The sequence below is a fragment of the Phalacrocorax aristotelis genome, chromosome 3 (genome assembly GCF_949628215.1).
Source record: "Phalacrocorax aristotelis chromosome 3, bGulAri2.1, whole genome shotgun sequence".
Classification (NCBI taxonomy): domain Eukaryota; kingdom Metazoa; phylum Chordata; class Aves; order Suliformes; family Phalacrocoracidae; genus Phalacrocorax; species Phalacrocorax aristotelis.
Window position 1 is genome coordinate 34,585,689 of NC_134278.1, and position 20,403 is coordinate 34,606,091.

Sequence of the window (20,403 nt, forward strand, 5' to 3'; positions counted from 1 at the left end):
CAAAGTTAAGGGGCTAAATGCAGCAAATAATGCAAGAAAACTCAATTCTTCATATCAAAGTTACAGAGATTTGAGAAAGGTGGAGGATACAATTTTGAGCCCTGACCTCACTGAAGGCAGTTATTTCAGTGTCATTGATTTCTGTAAAGCCAAAAGTCTACTTTGAGGATGCCTGCAGAGGAAATCTGAAAATTCAGCTACACACAAAAACCTGTTATGGATACCACATTTACTTGCACCTTGGAGGACCTTCAGCACATCAGCAACAAGTACATAGGGTCATTTCACAGTAATTCATTATGGTTCTGTGAGATCCATCAACTCCCAAGAGCAATTGTTCTGGGAAAAACAGGGGGCAAGGTCCTCATTATAGTCCTGCACTGCTCCGTCAGTTCAAAAGGGATGTAAGGCCAGAGAACTTGGTAACTGAGGATTATCTTTGCTATAGGGGAACTCCTAGGTGTATCATTTGTAGATTTGCTCCTCAGACTCACATTTCCCAGAGTATCATTTTGTCATTCCTTCATTAATTCTCTTCCTTTCTGAGTTTCATTTCTAAAAGTGAATCCCTCAGAGCCTCATGAAGTCTTAACCATGATGTCCTTCTACATTTGATGTGTTTCCTAAAAGACAGAGCTTTACTTTGTTGGGGTATTTCAAAGTACACATATAATATTGCATATGATGCAGTAATACAAGATTTACAGATTTGATCACATTAATTTTTTATGGATATGGTTAAAATGTGTACAGGTATTAAAATAATAAAAATTAAAATATTATGAAAATATAAGCATATAATTCCAAGATAATGAGCTCTTTCTATGCTATATTAACAATGAAGAAGCTTTTCTCCTGTTTGGACATTGTTTGCTTGTCTTATGCCAGCCTTTGAAGAAATAGAAACAAAATCTGATATCTTGAAACAGGCCCTGATACAATGCTTGTCAAAATTAATGTCTATCTTTAGGTTTGATTCACTGAATACTCAATGAGAACACTTAAGCTATAGTCATCCTACATGTACTTCTAGGATGGGATTTATTTGATTCGTTTAAAAGGCCACTTTTGAATGTCTGCTCATTCAAACATTGGTATCTTAATAAGCCGTATAAATCTGGTCCAAAAAGTGCCTACTCTGCTCCACTGTCTATCCAGCAAATGTAAATAACTAGTTGTAGACAATTGCACAGTCCCCATTTGACCAGGTGAATCCTACCCACTACGCCTGGAGTAACAGTTCAAGCGGAACTGAATTTGCAAATAATGTTTATCAAGAGAGATGTCTTCAGGGAGTAGGTAAAAAGATTTTAATTGCAGTCCTCACCAGATTTTCATAAAACTCTACCCTGATAGCTCAGGGCAAGTTTCAGTGCGTGACACACCCTTCATCAGCGTAGTGTAAAATGTTTTGACACATTCCATCATCAGAACCAGCATCAGGAGTGTTATCGCTGCGCGCTTCTGGGAGAGCTTTATACCCTATGCTCCTGTCAGTACTTTCCAGCAAACACAAATTCTTCAGGCTTACATCCAAGCAAGGAATGTGCCCTTCTACTACCACAGAATGATGTTCCACCCACCTATTTTTAGTGTTCACTATAATTCTTGTCCACTCACAATGAGTGATAAAACAGACTTTTTCTTCCTTCCTAGTTCCATGAACTGCTGAATCACAGTTTCTGCTAGGACCTCCTCCAAAGCCTATTGAGATTAATTAAAAGATTTATCCAGCCCCTAAATATGCTTTGTTGCAGGCCTTGAGTTCAGTGATGCATAAGGCAACCAGCTAAGCCTTTGAAAAGACAGAATATTGTGCAGGAAGAGACCATAGCGATCTTCTTGTTCAAATTTCCACACTACATAGCTCTTCAGATTTCCCTGAATTTGCCTCATTTCATGGCAACACACTTTGTTTGCACCACAGTGCCAACAAATTCAGCACACCTGCTGAATCCAGCTGAATGTCTGACTGGCTGAGTCCAGCATCTAATGCTAAAAGCAGGTCAGGGCATTGACCATTCAAGTCCTTGCTGTAATAATTTTTGTTAAGCTTTTCCCCAGTATTTTCAGGACTGTAGTGCTGAGGTTTTTACATTAACCAAACAGTACTATTTTCTACATGTGATATTAGAGAAAAGCAGACCTTGCTGTGCCTGTGTTTATTTCCAGCCCGTCTTCATACAACTAGTAGTGCTTGCTAGGTGCTGCGATCCTTCTTACTTACGAAGGCAGAAGTTGCTTTCTGGACTCACTAAGGAACCATTCTGGTTCTCTGTATTTACTTAAAGACATTTTTACTTAGAGTATACCTAAGCTGCAACTCAAAGGTGGGATTTCATCTGATACTGATACATATATTTGGGCTAGACTTAAACTAAGTGGGATAGGAACAGACAACAGTATGGTTGTTAGCTGCCTGAGACCAGAGCTAGTGCTATAGATGATTTTTGCAGCCTTTACAGGCTCTGTTTGCAAAAGACCATGAAGGATTAGCAAAAGTAAGTTCCTGAGGAGCAGTGAAGGTGGTAAAAGTGGAATTTTCATTATGGTGACATATCATAGATGGGTGTAAAACTTGAGTCTGGTAATGGTTGCTTAACTCCAAAACGTGAAAATTGAACAGAGATGGATTTTTCAGCTAGCTTCCCTGGTTGGCATGCCGAACACAGCGACAACCCGTTTTACCTCCCAAATTGTGTCTCCTGAGTATCCACTTCACTGGCTTGGGGCAGTTGAAGATGATTAAATCCTTTCATACTAGGCTATACTCCTTCAAAATTATTCCTAATATGCAGAAGTCAGATCCAAAACAAATTTCCCTCACATGGTGATCTCAGTAGGTTGCTGTGCAGTTTCCTGCTTCCAGTTCTGTGCATAAATTAGTCTCTCAGGTGTTTGTCAGAGCCAGGCGTTTAAAAACCTACTTAGGCCTGAGACACTGCCAAATCCAAATTGTTGTTTCTATGGTCTTGGAAACCATGTGTATCCTGGTAAGGTCTTTTGTTTAGTTAAACACAGATCTCCTAGCAGTTTAACAAGCCTGTTCTAGGTTGACAGGTATTTTTTAGCTGAGGATGTTCTGTGCCCTATAACAGAAGCCGGTGGGTATGCAAAAACTTTTTAAATCTAGGCACCCCTAAGTTGAAATTTGACCAATTTACCACAAAGTGAAGTGCTGCTTGTTTTTGTTTGAGTTACCAGCCTAACCTAGATCAAGCTAAACAGTGACATGTAACTGCATAACGAAACCCTAGTGTAGACAACCGTAAACTGAAATGAGCAGATTAACAGAGCGGAGGGGAATGTAACAGTCCTGTAATTGGTAATGTTGCGTGATAAATTATGCTTACCTGACACACAAGTCAAGTCCAACAGAACAAATAGATTAACACTTAGTGAGAATGAATAGGGTATCAGCTTAACCCAATTCTCTAGATGTATGCTTATTTTCCAGTTACTCCTGAGTAATTTTTATTCTCTGTGTGCAGAGGTGGCTTGAGACACATGGTGTAGTTGTAGCATACACTGGCTATAGGGCGGAAGCTGGCTTCAAATTTCGTTATTTCACCTCATATCTGCTCACACTCCACAGCTTCCTATCTATATACTGTGCTGATAGCCTGTTGTGGGGCTGTGTTGCAAATGGGGCCACTGAAATGAATTGTGTTAGAAATAAACCTCTCTCCAGGCACAGTCTGCAGAGTAGGGCTGGGAGGTGCTGAGTGGAGAATGGGAGAGGGAGCTCCTGGGGCTGACTTTCTCATGGGCACCATCACACAGTATAACTACTCCCTGTTTATGTACAGTATTTGGTGTCATTTGGGCACAAAGAAGGACCACATTTGATAAAAGAATGTAGGAGTTGAAGACATGTTACGGGGAAATCACAACTTATGTTACAATGAAAATTAGCAGCTGCAGAGCACTTCTGAAAATCAAGACCTTGTTTAGATGCTGGTAAGGTGTGGCTCTTAAAATTATGCCTGAAGTGGGCTATTATGTGTTTAAGTTTTCTGCTAACTGGGAACTTACTGAATCCTTACGTACCACATTTGATTGCTAAATGGTATGTTTAACCATGAAAACCTTCTACAAGTAACTACAGCCTAGTATATCCTGTTTGGGAATGAAATTATGAGAAGGTGCTTTAAGTGTCTTCTGGCAAGGCAGAGGGAATCGAAGAGTGGTATAACTCCCGCAGAGGAAACTTCATGTTGGATTAGGATGGGAATGAAGGGGGTATGTTTAGAAGACTTGGGGATTCAGAGATCTCCAAGTAAAAGGATGGTCCTCCATTAATTTAACCTGTCTCTGAGTACATGGATATAACTGTAAGAAATGGAGCTTGCATGTTGTTATGGAATGGCATCTAACATTTAATGTCTGTTTATCCATTTCGTATCAGTGATAAATCTATTCAGGATAGATGAAATCACAATATTAATAATCCATTTCTTCTCTTTCTTCCTGCTGTGGATTCTTTTATTGGTATTTTTGTAGAAGAAGAGATCAAACACACATACAAAAGTATCTTTGAACAACAAGCCCTTAGGAAAAAAAAAAAGGGAAGATGGGAGTCCACAGTACTGTTGCACAGCTGGGCAAAAGCTGTGACATTTGCAAGCACTTTCACTAATGGACTTTTGGGCTCCATCCATGCTAATGAATTAAACAGTGCCGGCAAAAGTTCTTGGGACTGGAAGTTGATTGTCTCTACCCCCAAGTTGACCTTGGCATGGTTTTGCCCTGGCCAGCAAGTGCTGTCTTGAACAATTGGAAGTGCGGTTTGGGAGTTAGTGTGGACCATATACCCAGCAGGAAGTTTGGATGTGGACATACTGTTTTGGAGACTAAGAGAGCTGATGAGTATTGACAGGTATGGTGGTGTGCCAGCTGGGCTCAGTGCCAGACTGGAGAAATGTGTACTATGAGTAGCTTTACTGTCGAGGCTGGGGAATTGGGATGCAGCACTACTTGTAAGCACTTTTTCCCACCATCTCCAGAAAAAGGAGTGGCAGTGACTGTTCACCTTCCCTGCCTGTTTCTCACAAGCAATGAGCTAAGGACTTAAAAATTACAACAGCAAACTTCTCCCAAACTTTGCCTCATCATGCACCTTTTGCAGGTGAGATGCCAAGACTGACCTCCCAGGCATCAGCTGTGGTGGCTGTAATATCGCCCCTTCCCTAGTCTACAGAGGTGGCACCTTCTCTCCTGTCACTACGACTGGCGTTCCAAAAAGAATCAGTAGAGGTATGAAAATTTACAAAAGCAAATTTAAAAGATGTGAAGAGACTACATGACTGCTGAGGGTACTGTCAGAGCACAGTGTTTATGTACATTTTCTGTTCATATCCAATTTTCCTAAGAACAAAACATGATGCTTCTATTCGGGGCTACAACTGACTGTATTTTGTCTGCGTAACACAATGCAGAGGATGCCAGCCCTGCATTTCTCAAGAGGCAGACCTCAAGAACCGGGTGGAATTTCTAAATGTGCAGGACTTGTGCAGGGATGAAAGAATTCAGATGAATCAAAACGTCGCTAGGTGTGTCTAGCCGACACAGTTACAATGAACACGCTAAAGGAGCAGAACCTCACCCAAGCTGCTTCAGTGCACTTGTTGGACCCTGAAAGTGGGTTAAGCTGCATATGCAGGCATGACCTTGTTTTGCAGATACTGGGCACAGAGGACAGTCCAGCCAGAGCTACATTACCAATCGGTTCACGTTTTAAGTAGCTACGAGGCTCCTTGAATTTCTGCCAGTATCGTTCTCCCCGTTCAGACCAAGACCCGTGCCCGGCTTGCCAGCGAGCCTGAGCCCCACGCCAGCGGCGCCCCGGCGGGCTCTCCACGTCTCGCCAAGTCCCTGCAGAGCAAAGCCTCATCGCTAGCCGGGCAGACCCCGACAGCAGGCTCCCGCTCCGCTCGATGTACAGGCGGAAAACACGACCCTCCGTGTTTATGTTGTACGATGTTGTGTTCTCCCGAGAATCCCACCCGCTCCCCAGCGGCATCTGCCCGCAGACGTGGCGTGCGAGGGCTGCGGGGAGCAGAAGCGCACCCCTGGATATCGATGTGTAGGAGTAGCTATCCCGCTGCTCTGCCGCCCCCCTGCTCCGCTCCGCTCCGCTCCGCTCTCCCCGGGCGGGCCCCGGGAACGCCCCGGCGGCTGCTTGTGGGGCTGCGGCCGGCGGGCCGCGCCCGGCGCTGGGGCTGCGGCTGCGGCTGCGGCTGGGGCTGGGGCGGCCTCTCCCGGCCCTCCCCGCCCGCCGCGGCACCTCCCGCCCGCCCCCGGCCCTGCGCACAGCGGCGGAGCCACCGCGCTGCGGGCAGCGCCGAGCGCCATGGAGCCGACCCGCGGCGCTCTCCTCCTCCTCCTCCTCCTCCTCCTCTGCAGCTCCGCGGCAGCCGGGTACGTGGGGCCGGAGGGGCGGGTGGGGGCGCGGGGTAGCGGGGGGCTCCCCCAGGTCCGCCCCGGCAGCCTGTCCGGCGAGCGGGCAGAGCAGCCCTGCCTCCTCCCCGTCCTGCAAACCGTGGGTGCGCTCGGCAGCGCCTGGGCAGTGAGCATCCCCTCCGGCTCCGCGGTGGAGCGCAACGGAGGAGCTTTGCAACATGCATCGTACGTGATTATGTGGACGCTGTTACTTTTTGGGGGATTGAATTTCACTTCCTGCCCTTTCTCCCTCTGCCCGTTTGGATTTTCCAGACCTACGTTCCTGGTGGCAGTTCCCTGGAACATCAGGCCTGGAGCAAACGTGACTGTTGGGGTAGCCCTGCTGCGGGACAGCCCAGCGCAGGTCACCGTAAGGGGAGAAGTGATCAGAGATAACGAGACCATCTTGAGCAGGGAAATGGTCTTTGAGAAAGGTAAGAGGATGGAGTTGGCTTGGGAGGATTTAGATTTGCCTTCTCCCACAATTATTTTGTTGCTCCCAAAATATCACAGCTTCTGAACGGTACTAAAATAGGAACTTTACCAAGTAGAGATCACTTATGGGAAAATTATCTCGTACTCTGCTGGCTCTGTGTGCATGTGGGTGACTGAACTGGATAGTGAGTGGTTGCATGGGTGTGCTAACTCACTTTAAACTCTGAAAATAATCAGATCGTAGCAAAGCCTGATGGATGTGGGGTTTCTGAGGAGCCAGGAAGTACTCTGGTTCATGTAGTTGGGCCACTGGAGAAGAAGTAGAAGAGGTGCTCACTGGTGGGCTTGTTAAGGAGCAAAGTGGAAGCAAGCGGGATTATGGTAAGGGTGGAACGAACAAGGTGATAAAGCATCTGGAACTGGCTGCTTCTCATGCCCTAAGAAAAGGAGGACCTGAGGATGATAGGAAAGTGGAGGTGACCATGTCAGATACCGTTACTTGGAAGCTCTGTGCGTTTGTGGAAACAGAAATTCTTAAGGCTCAAGAACTGAATCGTGGGACATGTTGAGGACTGAAGATGAGTAAACCTTAGAGTAGGCTGACTTAATGTATGCCCCCCGGGCAGCAGTAGAGGATGTGGTGGCAGTTCTGAGTGGTTGGAGAACTGAGGTACGGTGGTCACTGCTCCCTTTCATAAAGGCCAGCTGGGAGCAGAAGCATAGAGGTGTCCTGCCTGAGATTTGCTCTCATTAGAAAGAAAATACCTTGTCTGGATAATCCAGCTTTCAAAATGCTCTTAGTATGAGGCAATGTAAATGACACCCAAACTCTAGCCTTTTTTTTGTCAAAAGTAGAGAGTCTGGGGGCAATGTGAGGTCCTAGAAAAATCTACCCTGCTATAATGCACTTTTGTCTTGCTGATGTCAACTAATTTTTCTATTAATGTCTTATAGTTAATGTAGATGCCTTAATTGAAAGCATCACACCTTCGTTTCAAAGCCTTCATGAAAGCCCACCCCTCTTCGCAACCTGTAGAGAAGGCTGAGGCCTTCGAGTGTGATGGAGAGCATTTGACCAGATCAAAAAATTCATGGCCCCATGATGCAGAAAAGCATATCTGATCAAAACTCTTCTTGCTATTTCAAATATTCTGAAAAAAATTTCCAGAACTATGCATTCGCATGTTTTACTTCGGGTTGGGTATTGTTTATCCACTATGATTTTTTATTGTTATCAGGTGTATGTCTTCCAGCAGCCAGTGTCAAAGCATAAACCTGAGGCAATTTTCCTGTAGTGCTATTGTTAATTAAAAAAAATTAATCTAAGTGTTCGTTCCTGATTTAAATCAAATTTATATACCTGAACTGTTAGTGTCCAAATCTAACACTTATAGTTGTGGTGATGTATGACTAAGGCAATTACTTTAGGAGGACAGATTTGCTAGGACCTAAAATCTGCATGCAAGTAAACCAGACTGGCTGTCATGCCTATGGTCCTTAATCTTAAGTCTCCAGGACACGCTACATGCCATATTTAGATTTTGCTTATTCCTCCCCTGCAGGGGAGGATTCAGCAGTGGATAAAGGAACATTCTCACTGTGTGGCGAAAATAACTTTGATGCATTTATTATGCTATTAGTAGTGAGTTTGTCTTTTTAAGTTCCCAGATCCTCTTCAAACCTTTCCTGGCAGTATTTTGATACGAAACCAAGACAAACCCAGGCCAACTGAATTACTGTTTTCAAAAGAAAAACTGTCTTCTCCTTTTCTTCCTCTAACTATACTGGCTTTAATTTCCCGTTTCTGTTCTGCTTAACATCAAAGTCAGTGACACTTGCATGAGTTTCAACCTGTCTGCTATTGTCCTTTTCAACATTAAAAACCAGACAACCAGCTGATAATTCCAAGCATGTGAAAATATGTGGATGTCTCTGTCTGCAAGCACACAGAATGATGCTTGACACTGGGAGTTGCTGAAGTCAGAGGGAACGGTGGGTGATCAGGAACAGGTATGACACTGCATCAGACTGGGTACGGTGAGGAAAAAGGATGAATCTATACTGCATTACTTGAAGTACATGGATTTATTGTTAATTTTAAATCTTTTTCCTGTCTTTTAAATATATGTTTGAAATTTCCATGCTTTTTTGTTTGATAAATAGAGCAGCAAAAAACAAAAAAAAGTGCTGAGCATGCAGTGTATTCCCTTTTGCAAAAATCTTAAAATTTAGTATGTGGCCATTGATTCTTTAAAGCCAAGTTGTATAATTTGTTAGTCGTTTGTTCTTTGTGAACAAATACGTAAGCAAAGCTGTTACAGGCCAGCAACAAGGGAGCTGCCGTGTAACAGAGGACGTAGTGTTGAAGGCGTGTATCCGAAGGTGCTACAGGAGCGGATCAGTTGTGAATAGAGTTACTCAGAGAGAAAGCAGTTTATCAGAGAGAAAGCACTTTGTCCGAATAAGATTCTAAAGCTTTAAATTCTTCACTGAAGAACAAACCAAACTTAAGATAAAATATGTAGCAATGTTGTTGTAGCTGTGTTAGTCCAAGAATGTGACTGGGGGACATTTTATTAAGCCAGTTGTTGCAGCTGAAGGAAAAAAACCCAAACATATCTCCAGGTGCACAAAATCTTCTTGAAATTACATGATTGCTGCATATGTTAGTACCCAGAAAATGTTGCTTTCTCTGTCACTTGGGCCCATTAGATTACACAGAGTGGGTAATACAGTGGTATTACTGTTCCTGTGGTGCACATGAGTCTGATGAATTTTATTGCCATGTGTCAATGCAAAATAAGTATTAAGGGAGGCAGGGTGTAACTGAGGTTGTTGACTGTGCTGAATATCCAGAAAGCTGCAAGTGATTGGTTGCCTTGGCTAGGCTGCCAATTCAGTGTCCCCGTTGCCTAAACTGGCTCAATTATGCTCTGTATTTTCGTATTTTTCCCTGTCTGGTGACAGCAATAGCAGGGGATTAACTGCTTTGAGAAACTGGTCTGACTGAAAAAGAAAGTTTTTATTTTCTTGAATATTTTTTTTGGCAGACAGGTTTCCTGGTTCTGTGTGCAAACATTGGTGCTGATGGAACTGAGGTGGGCACGGAGTTGGGAACTGGATGCTGGGGACAAGGGACAGGCTGAGGACAGTGTTTTTATTAGTGCTTTTTAATCTTGCGGGCTGAGTTCAGCTGAGTACTTAAGCATAAGAGCTATTACATACCTGCCTGGCAAAGTGCATCATCTTCAGTTGCTTAAAGTTAAGAATGCGCTCTGGTCCTCCTCCAGCAGCAGCTCAGTATGGTACATGTACTGGTCTAAATTTCTGACTTAACTCCCTAAAAGGATCTTGTTGAATTAGAGGCACAGGGTTTTTTTCTTTATATAACTCTTGCTTTATATAAGAAATAGAGTGTTTACCCTCTGATGGTTGATAAAACATTCACTGTTTTAATGGCAGTGGAAGTGGAATTTTGATATTTGAGTGATTCTTGGGAAATTGTCCATTAGAGAAAGCTTTAGCAGTGGAGGCTGGTTCGTATCTTTATTGTGCTTTTCATATAACAAAGGGAAAATAAACATATTTATTAATAAGTGGCTAGTTTGTATTCTTTGGAGTGATGGAAGAAGTGCTGATGTTTTGAGCTTGGCTCAATATTCCAGAATCCAAATGTACTGTAGCAAGGGAGATAGTTTAAGACCAATGTTTTGGTACAGAAATTAAGTTAATTAGATTAAATGTACTGAAAACAGACTAACTGAATGCCTGCAAGCAGGATGTTGGTGCTACAGGTAAACTTTGTGTGAGCAAGCACAACTAAAAAAAAAAAAAAGTCAGTGCATCACCAAGAGAGAATACCTTTCCATTGTCTGCAGCAGACTCCAGAAAAACACAAAGCAGTAACTAAAGCTGTTGCTGTGCACCATATCAAGCCTTGACACATTTTCTGTGGAGCTGCAGTATCAGAAAGATCCTCACCCTGATTGAAAATGACTGTAGAAGATAACAATGGCTTATGTGCAATTTGAGCTGTTGGATTTTCTGGGTCAACAACAACAACAAAATAAGATGGGAATAACAGGCAAGTTAAATTTTATGCATGAATAGCTTGATTTTTCAGTGATTACAGTGAAGGGTAGCTCTTGCCATGCATATTTATCCAGACATTAATCAAAAAAGATAGAGTTTGAATTGGCAAGAAGTGTTGTCTTACAGGGTTTGCTACCCAGACATTGCAGTGCGTGTTAGTGTATGAGAAACCTTATACCTTAATTGTGAGAGCTTCTGAAAAGGCTGTTGTCCTTGTTGGTGCTAGAATGATTTGGAAAGAGTAAGTAGCATGTAAGTTGAAAAAACAAATTAGTTCTAAGAAAAGCTTTCATGTGTAATGAGTTGTCATCATTTACCCGACTGCATGAACATTTTTAATTCTTAATAAGATTTAGTTAGAGCTTCTGGTATTTAAGGTTCAACATAATGTATTTCAGGCACAGTGAGTGAGAACTACTTCATGAACTGAAGAATCTGGTTTACAATAGTATGTGTAGTTTGAGTTCCCTGTAAATTATTTGTACGTGTTAATTAACTTGCACTGCTTTTCTGTACTTCTAGAGAGGAGTAAATGTACTTGTTAACAGAAGTTACTGAGCTAGAGTGTGGCAAATACTCAGCTATGATTTACAAAACATGATAGAGTTTTTGAGAACATCTGTCAAGTTCAGACATGTAGTGATTATCCATATAGACAAAGGAAAATCTGCTTTTACCAGAAGGCGTGCTTTGAATACTTATTAATATGGTTCTGACCACATTAGTATGTGAAACAGTGAAAAATACTAGGAAAGTGTTTACACTTTACTACTTTACACTACTAAGTTGTAAAGTAGCAGCTAAATGGGAATGAATGGCCTAAGTAAGCCAGTCCCTTTTGTTGACTTTGAGTTGCCTCTGTACCTTATTTCAGAATAAAATGAATGACTCGTTGGTGACCACAAAATTTATGTTGAAAATCTGTGGGGTAAAGGGTTTTGCTGGCAGTTCAGTGGGACAGCTCCTTTCTGCCTGATTCTGTATCAATGCCTGAAAAGCCAAACAGCAAGAGAGCAGGAGTCCCATGATTTTGCATCCATAACCTCGACCTCCAAACATATATGTAACTGTGCCTCATGAAAAATAAGTTGTCAGATAGTCAGCACATGCAGATAACCTGTGCAAAATGAGAATAAAGGAAAAGTTTTGGGGAAGGAGGTGTTGGGGCTGGATCTAGAGACAAGGGAGCTAGTAGAGAAGAGGATGATCTCTTATGGGCTTTTGTATTGCTGGAGCACATATAAGTAAAAAAAAACCTGACAGATTTCTGTGCCTGTTGTTGAAGCCATCCTTCAAACAGGACCATTAAGTAGTTAGCAGGAAAATGGAAGTAGCAATCCCATCCAGTACCTGAGCTTTATCTTAGTGATTGGATGCGGTTTGATATTTGAGGGAGAGTCATCCTGTGGCTCAAGGCTTACGTGTTCATATGCGAGGTTGTTCTGGTCACCATGTTCTTCAACGATATCCAGCCAAGGAGCGTGTGGCAGATTGAGCACTACAGGCTGTTTCACAGTACCTTGAGAAGGGTGGAATAAGTCACTTATAGCAGGAATGGTGGCAGTGGGGCAACTCTTACAGAGGAGGGAATATTGCATGCACCAGTGTGGGGTTCCCTGTTGCTACTGTGAACTGTAGGGGCTTTACAGCTTTTAGGAAAGGGAGGAGAGAGAAAAACAAAGTAAAAGCTGTGAATTTTGGGAAAAAAAATGATGCCAATAAACAACAGGAACTGGGAGGTAAGATGCTATCAGAACCAAGAAGGAAGGGAAGCAAAGGGAGAAAGCTCTTGAGGGATTCGTAGTGAAAGGATAAGTACATATTACCCTAACATAACAAAAGGATAAGAAATAAAGTAACTAAACAGGATCTTATCACTGGCCAAAAAAACAACAGGAAAAAAGGCAAACCATGTGTATAAACTGAAAATGAAATCAGATTACAAAGGTTGAGCTTAAAGGAGTAGCATGGGTAAGAAAGGACAAAACTGGAAAGGCCAAACCACAGTAGGAAAGAATGTGAAGGGTAACAAGGCAGAATTTTTAAATATAATTTTGGTAGCAAGAAAGCTAGCAGAGGATGTGGCTTTCTACTCTGCTGAGAATGGCATTGGTCGGGGAGAGGCGGTAAGTGCTCAGTCTTCACTAAGATGGTCAACTAACTGCCATGTAAAAGAGTTAAGAACTAAGGCAACAAAAGGGGAGGAACAGGTTAAAGAGTACTTTGGTAATGTTGATGTTTAGGCCTGATAAAATTGCTTGAAGGATATTCAGGGAATTGATTTAAGTAATTTTAAAACTGCTAGTGAGGTTTTGAGAGCATGAGTGAAGAGAGAGGTTCTGGGAGATTGAAAACCTGAAAATAAAATGTGTTCCGCCGTGGGCTGGCAGGTGTTGTAGGTGGATGAGAAATGGGATATTGTTATATTTTGACTTTAGTAAGGCTTTTGATACTCTGGTGTGACAAGCCAGCTGTAGGGAAGCAGGGACAGCATGGAACTCTTATTAAAGATGTTTGTGGCTAGATGGAAAAGTAATAGTTACAAAGTAGGTCTAAGCTGTTCACTCTCAAACTGGAAATGGGTTGTCCTGCAACTGTATTGTACAGTATGACTGACATGGATGAAAAAGGGAGAATGTTTATTAGATTAGTCAAGGAGTGGCAAGGGTGCTGGGAAGAAGGATTAGACTTTCACCGAAGTTTGCCAATATGGGAAATGATTAGGGGAAGAATTGGGGTGTGATTCACTAGGGTGACGACATAGTTCTCCTCTTGTTGAGGAATTAAAGAGCATGTGTTTACTGGATGGGGAACAAGGTGAGGCAGTTGTTCTGCTGAAAAGGGGGTGTCTATGGTGGTGTGGGTGATGATTTAAAGGTGCCGAAAGGTGATATCTTACAAATAATACTGTGGTGCTAAAAAAGAAGACAAAAGCTGTACTCAAATATATACACAGAAATATTTTCTGTAAGATATGAGAAAGTATTCTAGTAATCTTTGCAGGTCTAATTAGGCATCCTGGGGAATGCTGTGCCTGATTTGGGGCACTCCTCACAGAGGCTGTGAACCAACTGGAGAAATTCCAGGAGGAGCAGACAGAAAGATTGGAGATGTCTCAAGAGGCAAGTTGAAACCAGACAAAAGGAGGTGGGCCTTCACATGAGATGGAAATAAATTGTGGATTGTCCCAGGTGTTATGGATGGAAAATGTGATTGCACAAATTTATGAGACAGAAGTCCATCAAGGTCTGGTCCAGTATAAAGACACTAATTTTGGCTTTTCAAGCCCCAAGCCTCAGATTGCATAGGCTGGGAAGAGTACCCAAGGAAGGGTCACTGTGTCTGTTTTTGCGCTGTTCAGTTTGTCCATGACCACTTCTGGAGATGGGACCTTGGGCTAAACAGACTTTTGGTTTGACCCTGGGAGCCTTTTCTACATTCTGGAAAGCATTTGAGGAGAGATGGGAGGAATTGGGGTGAATTGTCAGGAGAAGTGTGCTGTGAACCTGGTTATTACCCTTCAGGTACATAAAAGGTAGCTTCAAAGAGAAAGGGGTGGGAGATAACAGTGGATCTCCAGATGGGTCTAGGATGATGTCCTTAGTGGTGTCTAATTAGAAAGAGATCCAAGCTGAAGTGTTGAAGGTTATAGAAGTACCTGCAGACACAGGAAGCAATTGGGAAACTCATGGGTCTCCAGTCATACACAGGTGACTTCTCTTTTCATGAGACATGACTATCTGCACTGGCAGCATTGCTGGTTCCCATGCTCTGTATCTCTGAGTACCTGTTTGTGAAGGCAGAGTTGAGGTCCTATCTGCAGAGGTTGAATAGCAGATGGCAAGAGATGTTGCTGGTTCACCTGGATTCACTGCAGTCTGAATAAGAATATGCGTAGAAGACGTGGCCAGAGTGACAGACCCCTTCTCCCCCACTTCTCCAGCTTCCTGGAGGTGCAGCTCTGAAGTCCAGATGCTTATTTTGTATGTTTAGGGATTTGTATTGCCTTTATTTACTGATGAACAAAGTATCAGGTAATAATTTTATATATCTAAATAATTTTGTGATCTCAGGAAAGTTATGTGGCTTTGTCAACACAGACTCTGAATGCATTCCAGAAAATGGAAGAAAATCAATATGAAAACAAACCTCCTTTCACTCCCTCTGAGAGGAAACTTAAGTAGTTCCTGAATGTTTTATTTGTAGTGGATAAGTTTAAGAGGTGACTTGACTTTGGAATTTTGCTCCCATAGCAGCAATTGATGCAATGGAGGTGGTATTAATACTGCTACATCTCTGGCATAGACAGGCTTAGCCACATTTGGTACTAGTATGATTTCCCTATGTTTTAAGTCAGAATAAAAACTGCAGCTGCTTTAAATTGCAGTAATAGTGGCTTGTCCATGAAATAAACACAGACAATCAGAATGGATAATAACAATGGCCAACAGCGTCTTGAAAGCAGGATGTGCAGATGCCTGTGAGTTTGTGTGTTTGTGTGTATTCGCCAAGGGAAAACTAAGTGAATGAAATGAATTTCCCATTTAGTTGCATAAAATGCTTAAATCTGAGATTATTCTGAATTGTCTGCGTAGTTTCATAGGCTTGATCTGGTGTCAAGAAAGTTTCCTCTGTAGTCAAAACTTGTCCCGCGAACAGCTGTAGATTTATAATTAATGGGAATGTAGTTGTTTGGGTATGCTAGGCAGTGATCACGTCATACGCGTGACAAAGTCTATGGATGGCTCTTAGGATGCTGGTCTCGGGGAAAAGTTGAAAAGAGCCTGTACTTGCATTTAAGCCTCTGGGATGGTAGCTGCTGGATAGCTGTCAGAAAACCTCTGATTAAAGAGATGATTTAGTTTTAGAAATACGAAGTTGTTTTGTTTTCCTACCCAGCATGCAGTGTCTCAGATAAACTACGGAGCATTTTAAGTATTGTATTCTTGCAACTGGCCACTCTCTGACTGCTCAGCTGAAAGTGCTAGTAATAGCGAGATCTCCAGAGTTGGTTGTTTTACTTTAGAAGACTGAGTGGAGAATTAAATGTCTGAATTATGACCTAAGTCTAAAAAGAAATTAGAATGGCCAGTGTGCAGGAAACTTGGTGCTTGCTTGTGGAAGGGATCATGGGTGCAGCAGGGCAGGGGAAGGGCCACCTGGCATTGGCAGTGTCTGTCTGTCTGAGGGGGTGGGAGATGGTAGTTTTTCCTTGGGGGTAGATCTGGCAGTGCTGGTTAGAGAAGAAGGGCTGAACCGGTAAACGGGACAGGTGGGGAGGTACCACGACTCCTTTGCCATGTGAAATAGAAAGACATGGGGAATGCCGTGGTGAGGGGTAGAGGAGAGGAAGGACAGCATCCCCACGCTTCATACTTCCTGGTAAATCTGTATGTATTCTGTACTGGCCATGAGTGTTTCTGGTTGTGCTTTCTGTGGCTGGGTTTTCACCGCGCTTCTGATTGTGGAGTAAAAGCAGATTGGGGAAAAACCTTTGGATTTAGCTGAAGAAGGTTTTTTTGTCATGAATTGTCCTGGTTGTCAGGAAAATACCCCTACACACTGTATTGCAGACTGAAGCTAGAACTTGCTAGTGACTGCAGAACTTCAAAAAATGTGGCTTTACTTGCAGAAACATCTGCATGTTGCCTTTCTCCTGTCCTCTAGAGCTGTGGTGCCCTGTCTCTTAACCAGACCCTCAGGTGACAGATTCTGGTCCAGTTCAGATTATTCCTCCTGTCCCTTTACGCCTTTCTCCATAGGCAGTGCTGCTACCTTGCCTTTCTCTCTCCTCTTATAATTTCAGAGTGCTTTTAGCCCCCAAAATTGCAAAAAGGACCAAAAAGGATAAGGGCTGGTGGAAATAGAGAGTAGGCTAACGAGTGGCTGGGGCGGGAAGTGTATGTAGTGCTGGCAGGCCAAAAGGGTTTAGGAGGCTTTGTGAAGCAAGTATGTAATATCCTTTTGCTACAGGCCTGTTGGCTTAATTTGGCTTTGGATGTCAGCCTGTATGCTGATGTCCACGAGCAATCCCTACTGCATGCGTTTGAGTGCTGTGTTGCCCCTCCTTCTATCGTCTGGCCCAAATTTAGCCATAACTTAACAGCAGTGGCTCACACTATGTATTTTGTGCTACTTGCGTAACTAACCAGTGCTAATTTGGGTGCTAATTTTAGGATAATAGATGAGGAGTATAACGCATTTAAAGAAAACTGTGAACTTGGAAGATTTGTAGGCCTTCTTTTATGAACAAAAAGTATTTTTCACTCCTTGGACAGTTTAGGCCTTGGTATTTATGCTTCCTTCTTTTTTTTCACCTCTTTTTTTTTTGAACACAAAAATAGTATATATTTTGGATAGGAAGAAGAATCTGGAAGGACATTGAAGAACATTATTTTTTATTTTTCTGATGTGCATTTCTGAAATAGACTCCACAGTAGAAAAAAAAAAATCCATTTATCACTGCAAAGCAAATGCTTTTCTGTAAACATTTCCTAAGCATGGATATGTGAACACAGCTGCCAGAAGACATGGTGTCATTTGAGTAAATCAATCTGAGGAGTCTCCAGTTATGTTTTTCTGTTCTCACACAGGGCTAAGAAGGAATGAGAATGTAGGTAGGAAAGGTTAAGGTTAAGTGAGAAATCCTGTTTGTAGCGATACCTGCCACTAGCTAAAATATAGAGTCAAGACCCGAGCTTGTGTAAATTAGAGACTCAAGTGCTGCTGGACTGATTTATATTGGCACAAGCTCTAGTTCACTGTGCCAAGCCATACAGTCATTTTTCTGGAACCTCTGTCCTTTTTGGGGAGTGGAAGCTGAAACATTTATGTCTAGTTCTAGTGCTGGTGGTGTCTGCTTAAGAAGGAGTAGCGTAAGTTTCTGGGTTTGGGTCGGGCCCAGGCAGCAGGAAGAAGGTAAGATGCCATTGTTGTGCAGCTCTCCATGAGTCTAAAAAAAAACATGCTTGCATTTGACTCTGTAGAGTTTTTTCCTATTTGCTTTGCTGATAAACAAGACTATTATTAGACCTCCACAAATGGCATGGCAGCGAGGTACATTAAAAAGATGACTTAATTTCCCACTGCTGTCTATACTGGTGGCATGTCACTACCACACTCCCTTTGGTTCCTCTTCTGCTGGTCTGTCTTAAATGCCAAAGACTCTTGAGGAGAAGGAGGCAGGACAGTGTGGCATTTTCTTCCGCAGCATTTCCATGCGTTTCCTCAGTGCAGTAGTTATTGAATGAATACAGTACAAGCTTCAGGAATTCTGTGAGAGAAGTGGTTTTGCAAGTGACAGGGAAGGATATTTTTTCTTGAAAGATCATGTTATTTCTGTGGGCATTTTTTGGTTGTTTATCTCTCAGCTTTCCTCAAGATCGGTCTGGAACGGTCCACAGAATTTTTCCTGCCTCCCCCTGCAGCTAGGGCAGGGCTCCTAGCTGGGAGTTTTCTTTAGCTGATGCCTTGCAGTAGCAGGGACCTGTGCTCTCGCCTGGTCTTTCCCCTCCATGGCCTGCTGCAGCCATGCCAGTTAGTTTACTGCTGTGGGGAGCAGTGTTTTGTGGTCTGCGATGCTTGGTGCAGGTGGCATAGCTGTTGTGGGCTCCTTTCTAAACCTACTTCTACTGCCTGGAGTTAGTTACCTGTAATAGTTGGGAGCTATATTTAATAACTAAAGGGATCCCTTGCAGAGATAAGCCGAAGGAGGGTAACAACTGTTGCATTTCTGGGGACAGTGGACTCGACTGATGTCATGTATAAATCTTGTGTAAGGATTACACACTGCACGTGGGTAAAAGTGTCCAGCTGCATGATAGCAGAGCTTCCAGCAGAGCTGTGCCATGTGCTAGCTGTTAGACCATGGTTAACTCCTTATAAACCTGAGATTGCTGTATGATTTAATATAACTTCAATTCATCAGTGGACAGAAAAATGTGGTGATTTTCATCAATTCAGCCTTGACATAAAGGAAGTATTTTGCCTACGGCTCTCGCTTGAGCACATCTGAAGCCATCCCTGGGCGTAGCTGAGCAGAGCTCCAGGGGATTGATTGCAGCTTGGTAGTCTCTGAGAACATGGGAAAATCTTGCATGACAGGGAAATTTACTGCAACACTAAAGAGTTTCGGATCTGCCCAGGCTGCTCAGTTCCTGACAAAATAATTATGTAGTGACATGAATTGGAAGATTACCTCATGCCCTGGAGCCTCTTTTATGATTTTCACTGGCTGGGAATGAGACAGCACTCTGGGCTTTGTCAAGGAAGCCAGGGAGGCTGTAGCTCTCTAACACTGCTTCGGAAGGTAAATGCTTTCTGAGCTGCACAAAGGAGAAGTGACTGTGATTTAAATCTCCCTCCTCCTCAACTGCTTCCCCCTCTGCATCACAGCTGTATCTGGCTCAGACCTGATGTTACATCTCCCATGGAAGAAAACCAGTATTTCTAACTCAAGATTTCTGTCTTTTGCAGGCTAGTTGCTCCCAAAATAGGTGGAGGCAAGCAGGCACTGCCCTGATGAGAAAGCTGCAAAGAACCTGCCCTGTTTCATGAAAGGTTGCTTTGAAAGTTGTTAGATGCTGCACAAAGTGATGTGTAGCAGTCCCCTTCGGCGTTCTGCCCTTGCAGTGTGTGTGTACTCTGTGTTTGCATTGGCATTGGTAAAGATGGAAATAGAAACCCTGTGGTGTGGGCTGTGGTATGGGTATCAGATTTGTGCTTGGTGTCTCCCAACATATTGAAGTCACTGCTGTAGCCATTGCTATAATTAGCTGTGTTGGATAGATGAAAGCTAGTTGTAGCAATACTTACCATGTGCGTATCCACTCAGGCGTGTGTGGTAAATAAAACAAAGTTCCTGTTCCTGTTAATAACTGATTATCAGCAGTGACAAGGGTTTTTCTGGTGATGCAATGTCATGGATTGTGGTTGTACAAAACCCAGCTTTAGCACAGTCTTATTTCACAGGGGGTTGGGAACTAGAGAAGGATTAGGCTTTTAGTATACAACTGAGAGAAATTTCAGGAGGTATCTTTATAGCATTTCTGTTGTTGCTAGTTACCCTACATCCAGCCTCCTTTACCAGTGAAATATCATAATCCCTTAAAAAAATTTCTTCCTAGTTAACAGTGACTTCATCTTGCCTGAGTAAGGAAGGCATAAGTTTCCTTTAGATAAAATGATGTCTCTTTTAGCGCGATTGTTTGGGCATGGAGTTGTTTGGGTAGATGTTGGGAATAAATATATCAGCAAGTCAAGAGGGGTTTACATTGCCTTCAAATTGGGTACTCTGCAGGACTGTGTAATTCCTCTCCTGTAGCTGGCGGTTGTCCTGTAGCCCTGTGTGCTAAGCAAGCTTGGCTGAGCGTGGGTCTCCCTGCCACCATGCAGTGGGGCAGGGTGCCCTCTCTGCCAGTTTTTGAGGAAAGAAGT

At 43.0% G+C, this 20,403-nt stretch overlaps 1 protein-coding gene across 1 annotated transcript in view; it reads left to right on the forward strand.

Moving 5' to 3' along the window:
• The first annotated feature begins 6,165 nt into the window (after nucleotides 1-6,165).
• Nucleotides 6,166-20,403, forward strand: part of CD109 (CD109 molecule) — a 77,997-nt gene continuing 63,759 nt past the window's right edge. Inside the window, exons 1-2 of the mRNA XM_075087095.1 lie at nucleotides 6,166-6,420; nucleotides 6,715-6,875. Of these exons, the coding sequence (XP_074943196.1) occupies nucleotides 6,353-6,420; nucleotides 6,715-6,875 (229 nt within the window). The 5' untranslated portion in view covers nucleotides 6,166-6,352. The remainder of the gene's footprint in view (nucleotides 6,421-6,714; nucleotides 6,876-20,403) is intronic.